Source organism: Loa loa, assembly GCF_000183805.2.
Source record: "Loa loa unplaced genomic scaffold supercont3.56, whole genome shotgun sequence".
NCBI lineage: Eukaryota > Metazoa > Nematoda > Chromadorea > Rhabditida > Onchocercidae > Loa > Loa loa.
The window spans coordinates 208,460-216,692 of NW_018108236.1; the positions used below are offsets into that span (position 1 = coordinate 208,460).

The following is an 8,233-nucleotide window of genomic DNA, read 5'->3' on the forward strand; positions in this document are numbered from 1 at the left end:
ATATATATATATATATATATATATATATATATATATATATATATATATATATATATATATATATATACTTATTTATTTATTTGTTTATAAATTATTGATCAAAAAGACAACTGTGTTTGATCAAAAATAGATGACAATTCGATGCTCTTATTACGATTTCGAGATAAAATACAAATTTTGTTAAGGATAAGCAGCAGAAATGCTTACGAGATCCAAATGCTTTCAAGAATTTTATCAACGATATCAGCAGCCAAGTAACGCAGATCAGACAACGGACCAGTTCATCCTGAAAATAATACGGGAAAAAGAAATATTTTTTTAAGGTCAACTACCTGCTGTACCACGTTATTGGCGCAAATGTGCAATTCACCTGGGGTGCGTTTGCTGAGTGTTGTACTACTTTTTGCTAATAAATTTCAACATCTAAATTTTCGATTGTACATCTGTCAATTGTTAATAAAAAACTCGGTGATGAATTTATGAATGCTGACAATGCAGGTGTCACATAGTAAAGTGTAAGGAATACCGATTAGTTAATCAAATCTCTCATATTTGGCAAGTCAGAAGTTTTTGCAATGATGTATGGGAAATATCAGCAGTGATACTATCAGCGTAGAACGTGCAATGTCATGGTTTATTAGTAACAAAATTAACAAAAAAAAGTGCAATTAAAATTAAAATGGAATGCCTGCCTATTGATCTATTCAATTCGAATGAAAATTTTACTCGAAATTCTTTATTATTTTACCAATAAAACAAGTAATTATGGTTCTGCTATGATGTCAAATTATTGTAACGAAATCTATCTGTTTATCATTCTTATAATGAAAATAGGCAAACAGCAGCTATTTGTTAATGAGAAATAAATTTGTTTAACTGATATCTCGAGGTTTCATGAATTCTTAGAAAGTTCTTCCTGCGTCTCTCTGATTTTGGAAGTGCGCAAGAAACTATCCAGATGATAAAAAGCTGGCGGAAGATAAATACAGGGGTTAATTTTTTGAAGTACTGGTCATACGATATATAATCACATTGCAATAAAAAATTTAGGCCTCTCGTTGCAAGCATTGCTGTTATCCATTTGTCAAGCATATTTGTCTCAGATATAATATGATTCGCCAGGATTCAGAAAGATTGTGTGAATCAGCCAAGAATTACATCCATCTTTTCTGTGGATATTATTTAGGGATACGATTGACTGCGAATTTATTTCGTTCATTTTTCCTCTTATATAAAATTTGTAAATCAACATGCTGCTTTAAAACTGGTAATGCATTCTATTGCATTTCAATTTGTTTTAGATTTACCAATATTTACACTTTTCCACTAATGTACGCATACAATACGCTGGCGTAAAATTATACCGCCTTTTACATTGGTGATCGGAATAGATTCATAAGTAAATGTGACTATATTACACACTCATTTCTTGTATTTTCTTGCCAATAGAGATCAATCATCAAAGTTAATTCCTCAATATCAGCTCAAACAGTTGCTGTCAATTAATCATTGTCATCTTTCGCTGACTGATAGCAGCATTCTTCAACTTCAAGACTTTTGTCTCCTTTGCAATTTCTTGAACTGCCACAGAACTGCCTTTCTTCATGCCTGTAGTTCCGGGTCAAACGCATTCTGATATTGCAACTTATCTCACTGCATGATGAGCAAGTTGAAGCCATGAAATACAACTCTCGAATTTGCTTTTTGTCCGATATTATTCTTACATCCAAGGCAAACAATAATAAATAAATCATTTGAAATGATAATATGAAACACTCAGTTCAACAATACGCTTCAGCCTAATTTAATTCTTAAAACTAATTTAGATGTTCGTGTACATCACATCCTCTAACTTTATGAATATTACTGTAGTCCAATACCAATACTAAAGTTGTAGTAAATCAATCCTGAATCAGCAAATTACTGATCTACTCATAACCGAGATATCCAAAACTTTTAGACAATTGGAAAGTAAGAATTCATTGATTCGTTCATTATTTATCCCATCTACAATAAATATACGGTAAATGAAAGGGATTAATTATTGACGGAAAACACAAAACAATAAACAAGCAATAAAATGATATGACGTATTTAAGGATGTATTAAATAATGAAACAGCAAAGTTCATTAGTGCAAAAGTGCAATTATTTTTGCGTAATCCAGTATTTGCATATAACAGTGGTAAGATCATAGCAACAATAATCGCAAGCAGAAATGTAATATTCATCCAAAACTATGCTTATCATCAGTTCTAAATCAGCGAGCTGATTTGCAGAACTATATGAGGAAAACGAAAAACCAAAGAAATGAAGCCGTAATCACATCACTTAATGATATTTATTTATGTCAGCGATGCAAACCTAAAAGCCATCTCTAATTCTATCTGTAACAAAAATTTGGATCTACTAACGGTTGATAAGCTGAGCCAAGCAATCGAAAATAATAGTTGGTTTCGGGTAATCATTGTCTACTAGAGTCACTAAACAATATTCGTTATAAATTTTTTCTAGCAAGCAACGACTCGATGTTCCTTCGGCGTATATGGATGACCTAAATTAATAAACACTTTTTTTAATAAAAATATAAATTTAAAGAAACAAGATAGCTATTCTTAAAACAAGAGGAAGAGTAAATGTACCAGTTTAACCAAGCACTAAAGGCCTCATCCTTCCAAACACGAAATGAAAGTGGATCAACCACTGTTGGCTGTGCAATTTCAGAACCCGGAAATACGCCCCAAGTAACAGCGATCGGCATCGTCGTTTCATTATTTGTCCAATCAATTGTTGCCTACAAGATTTGCGGACAATGTCTCAATTTTCAGAAGCATCTATATATCTCTTGCTGATATAAGCCTATAGAAACGAAAATCTTACATCATGATTAACAATATGGCAATTAAGACGCGAATAAGATGGCAAAAGACTCCATAGAACTTCGGCATTTGCTTGTGATGTAAAGAATTCGAGATAAGCCTGAAAGTACAGGTCAAAAACTTGAAGGAAATTAAAATTAAAAAAACAGAAAACCATGTAGAACGGTGAATAAAAGAAAACATGACTTTATTTTTCGAATCTCGAATTCTTTACACCTCAACAATTCATTCATTCAAAAAAATATCAATAGCTAAACAATAATAATACGATATAATATCATGAGTTTGCAAAAATAGACAAGGAAGGAACCTTCTGATAACAATAGCCACCTGGTTTTCCCCAACCAACAAAAGGATCCGTACTAGGGGCTCCATTAACGGATGGCTGGCTGTTGATTGTCAAAAATCCATTTGCATTGCACCACAATAACTGATCCTTTATAAGTGATGTTTCAGCTCGTATACCATCATGTCGCTCATTCCAAGGTAACTGGCTCACCTAAAACTCGATGATTATAACGAAATTTTTGATTACTTCCGTTTTTTGTACCGGGTGAGAATAATAGCTTTTTCTAGTTTTTCATATCAAGTTAAACATGAAATAATAAAGCAATATCAGCAGTAATGGCGCTTACTTTTACACCATTTTCATTGTTATCTTGTGTGATAAAATTGACAAATACTTTTTGTATATCAGCAAGCGTTTCTAAACGTTCACCATACATTCGAAGTTGCTCATCCTTGGTTGGCTGTCCTTTCAGATAGAATAAATAGTAATCTTTGAGATCATTGAATGCTGGCGAACTGCTGTTACCCCAACGACCATTCGGGAATTCATCCCATTCCTATCAACATTATTCACTAGTCACAAATATATATAAAAATGTAAATCCAAATGAATTACGTGTAGTGAAACTTATCTAATTATATGCAAATGAAAGCACTAGAATTTTATTATTTTCACAACATGATAAGGTGTGGAATCAGCGATCTCATGAAAGAGATGAATGTAAGGGCTTGTAATTATTGAAATGTATGTGCAGCATCAAAAAACCTACACGGGTCCTGAAAATATAAGATTTCGGTCGCATTGACCAAAAAATAGGTCGCACATCTTCCTTGCAGCGAATAGGATGATTTTCACCAAACGAACGCCAAGGCAGGGCACGCACTGGTGAACGTGGCCAGAGCCCCAATTGTTGTAAAATTTCCCTTAAAATTTCGAAAGTTTCATGCTTGCATATAACAAATAAGAATTCTAATTACCGTTTATCACAAACGGAAAAACAGGATGGAACAAAGATGAAGAACAAAAATAAAAAATATTTGAAGGCAAGAAAGACAGAAAGTGGACTACAGACAGTTCGTGATTTGAAGCATGAATAGCATAATAAAGTCTGTAAAGCACTTCCATAATAACTCTATCTTATGAAACTTACGAAACCATAATAAAGCATTTCAATTCCTGTATTTGATTGAACAAATAGCAATTATTAATACTTGATAAGGTTGCCATCCACCTCTACAGAATGATAACAAGATTTGAAATATAAATTAAATCACCTTGAAGAAGTTTCTCGATTTAGTGTAAAGAGATGTACAGATGTTGCGCTACCACTGGTGAAAAGTGTTTGACATAAATCGACAGCATGCCTAATGCCAAAATTACGTACGGCATCGTCATCATTTTTGATCGGTTCCAAACTAGCAAGGATAGAATCGGGTATGATCAGTTGTGATAATTCTGCGATACGACGAATACTCTCATAACTCTGTAAATGCAAATTAAAGTCGTCCATTTATTTTTTGTTTTTCTTTTTCTCGAATATAAATTCTTTACTGATGAAAAAAAGAAGATTGGCATGCAAATCTTTCATCAAACAAGAACGAAAAATAGATCTGTCAGTGGAAACCTGGATTGGCAAGATTCCTGGGATAATTGGTACAGTAATACCAATTTCGCGACAATCACGCAAAAAACTTTGAAATATTTTCCCATCAAAAATTATCTGAGAAATAATAAAATCTGCTCCCGCATCTACTTTCGCTTTCAAATATAAAAGGTCAGCTCGATAACTCGGAGCTTCAGGATGTCCTGCCGGATAGCCTGTAAATTTTTTCTTTGCTCTAGTAAGCAAGAACAAAAGCAGTAGATATAAAGTTCTAATGCAATATACAGTTACTGTTATCACTTCCTTCTTATAATCACTTTATTATAAGTCTTCTTCAAAGGTTTCCCGCATTTTCACAATCAGATGTCCTACCCTGAGTGGTAGATAGCTTTAATGATCACTATTTTATTAGTATGTAATTGTTACTATTACTAAATGCAGGTGAAGACCAAAACATACCAGAGCAAGCAATCGTAAAGTAATCGTTATATTCCTCTTTTATCCATCGGATGAGGTCTAAAGCTCGATATTTGTACAATAGTGGATTTTCGTCCTGCAATTTTATGACAGTTCCAAATGTATGTCTAATATATTCAGAAGTTTCATTTGCATGTAAAAATACCGACAAATTTTAGAATACTTCATCAACTTTATCACTAACCTGTACAGTGTTAAATATTAAAAAGTAAAAGTAGCCGACCTTTATCTAGAACAGTATAATGTAAAGTTGAATTACAGCTGATTAACACTGATATAACAGTTGTCACCTAATTATGACACTATATGCGTTTTTTTTCTGTCTTCGCGGCGAAGGTAGGATATTCGAACAATTACTATTGAAAAAGCGAAATCTTTAAGCGTGAAGCATGAAAACAATATAACATGTGTGGCTTACAAGGGCGAGGGATGTAATAATATTTACAAAACAGCGAAGAGAGTTAGAGGTTTTTCTTTTCAAGTACACCACATTACCTGCGATAATTCAATACTTTTTTAATTAATACTTACTGAACCAAAAATATTATCGCCATGACTTACCTGTCGAGGAAGATCACCACGAAGAGCAAAAATATTTTTTAGTCCCAATGCTTTACTCTGTTCTAAATGCCTTATTGATTGCTCTTTTGTATATGGACAGCATGTGATATGCAGCATCGTATCCAACCCACAATAGTCTAAACATCCTGCTGCCACTGAGGATGATGATGTTTCATTGTTGATATTACCTTAAATCTCGGGAAATACGGATAGAGTCACGCAAGACTTTAACAGTTCTAAAATTAAAGTGGATCAACAATGTAAACTGCAGCGGATAAAGTATAATTTCTGATGTAAGTAAATCCTGAGTAATACTGTTAGGAGGATAATAAAATAAATGAAGGTAGCATGCTTTAGCAACTTTTTTCTTTTTAGATTTTGAGTTCGAGAAAAAAGTTACCTTTGTGAAAAATTATTCCTGTCATCTATTGCAACATTTCGTAATGTGCGACAAAAATAAACATTGCAGTGCTTACAAACAATGTAACGAAGCGACCAGCTTAATTAACAAACCAGGATCGGACCCGAAATGCCAAGCTATATCAACAAACATCGGATTTCCTTCACGAAAGCGGTCAAGACGTGCGAAAAAATTGGCAACGCTGTTTGCTGTTTTCGGCGGAAAAAACTGAAAAAGCGACACTACAGTAAACATGACATTATGAAAGTGATTATGATAATGGTAAACACTATCATAATCACTTCCGACCAATATCTTTTTTGCTATGTCATGTTAATATAGTGACAAAAGTGCAGGCTTATTTAATGATATCTCAAAAAAGAGGAAAAAGATCAAGCTGTAAGCCTCAATATTAATAATAACGTTAAGTTTGAAAAAAGAAACAAACTACAGTTAGAGCTACAAATTAATATGGCTTGAGAAATATTAAATGTAAAATGTAAAAGTAGATGTAAGACGAAGTTAGGATCAAATTCAAACTACAGCGAAAAGTCGACTTTTTTTGTTAATAGAAATATTGGATATTCTTTATCTATCAAGTTCAAAATTATATTCTGCTTAAACAGTGATAAAATGAAACTAAATCCAAGGCATAATTTTTTCAAAACATTGAAAAAAAAGTTTTTTAAAATGAACAGAAAAACAACTTTTTTTGTGGTGAAATTAGTATATACGTTTTTTTCGAGAATTAAAAATCTATACTTACTTCAAGTGAAAAGAATGGTATGCCTCTGGCAATTCGCTTTTTAATGCGATCACGCAACGGCACGTAGGTTCCGTTAGTTGCCCAGTCAGTCCTAGATTCGCTCCATTTTTTGCCGCATGCTTGTGGAATAACCGGACTGAAAGGAAAAGCTGTAGATAAATAGTCAGCAAGTACTTAAATACCTACGAATATATGTAGCTATTAACAAATAAATCTATAAGGGAAAAGGAGAAATAGAACAGAGAAACATGAAAAACGATGAAGAGAATAGGAAGGAAGAAGGAGGAGATTAAGTAGTTTTTAGTCCTTGAAATGATTGCAATAAACAACAATCATAGTAGTGGCAGAGCTTCAGTGAGTCCTCATGGAATTTGAGGTTATATCAAAATAATGCAACGTAAAAGATCATAGCACACCATACATTACCAGGTCAAAGTTGAGTCAAAATTACAATCATCTCAAGTGCAGAGGTGTCTCGCAATTCATTGAACTCACTTTAAAGTGATAACAAAGCAACCACTTAGTCATTATTATTTACAAAGACCACTTAATCAATTACCATTATTCACAAGACTACTTTACAACTGTTATTTATATAAACTAATTAATTTATTATCATTATTATTATTATTATTATTATTATTATTATTATTATTATTTGTGTGGACTACTTAATTAATTATTATTATTTGTATAAACTGCTCAATTAATTATTTATATAAACGAATTAACCAATTATTATTATAATATATTACTCTGAAGAAATGGCAGCTTGATTGGTGATTTCTGGTGAATCGATCACAAATTTAAAATTACTGTTTGTCAAATCCGTTCTAATACCATTATCATCCGTCACTGAATCCATAATAACATGCATGACATCACCAGCTTTGCGTCAAATTATCAAAACGAGTACTAGAACAGGTACGAACCATTGGAAAGCATAGAGCGGAATATCCTTTGCTACTAGGTCAAGATGTGACTGTTGAGCGATCTTTACTGGTGCGAAGTGCGGGGGCAATGCCAACTGCGGAAAAACGGGGAGGGGAGTGATTTGCAGTTAATGTTTAGTGAAATGATGTATGAGTGGTCTTTGCTATGGTAACATTATTCTTCATGCTACTATATAATTGATAGTCTCTCTTCTTATTAATGAGTGTAAAGGAACACATTGTACAATTCAATTGTTTGTCATTCAGGAATGCAGGCACGTATGAAAGAACGGAATAAAATTGAGTGACAGGAAATTAATTCATTAC

General features: G+C 32.9%; 2 protein-coding genes across 3 annotated transcripts in view; one reads left to right on the plus strand and one right to left on the minus strand.

Annotated features, from left to right (window-relative positions):
• The window catches only part of LOAG_02346, a 3,203-nt gene extending 2,548 nt beyond the window's left edge, over window positions 1-655 (plus strand). For both annotated transcript variants that reach the window (XM_020445982.1, XM_020445983.1), the window contains exon 6: window positions 186-655. In XM_020445982.1, coding sequence (XP_020303622.1) covers window positions 186-290 — 105 coding nt within the window. In that variant the 3' untranslated portion in view covers window positions 291-655. The remainder of the gene's footprint in view (window positions 1-185) is intronic.
• Window positions 656-2,408: 1,753 nt separating this feature from the next.
• Window positions 2,409-7,933, minus strand: LOAG_08597 (methylenetetrahydrofolate reductase; the record flags this gene model as incomplete). Its single annotated transcript, XM_003144127.2, has 13 exons — window positions 7,730-7,933; window positions 6,975-7,110; window positions 6,322-6,436; window positions 5,809-5,996; window positions 5,230-5,323; window positions 4,792-4,985; window positions 4,442-4,650; window positions 3,937-4,090; window positions 3,514-3,723; window positions 3,189-3,377; window positions 2,880-2,978; window positions 2,642-2,793; window positions 2,409-2,553 (listed from the first exon to the last, which is right to left on the minus strand). The coding sequence occupies exons 1-13, from the start codon at window positions 7,849-7,851 to the stop codon at window positions 2,409-2,411; spliced, it is 2,007 nt and encodes a 668-aa protein (XP_003144175.2). The 5' UTR covers window positions 7,852-7,933.
• Window positions 7,934-8,233: the final 300 nt, after the last annotated feature.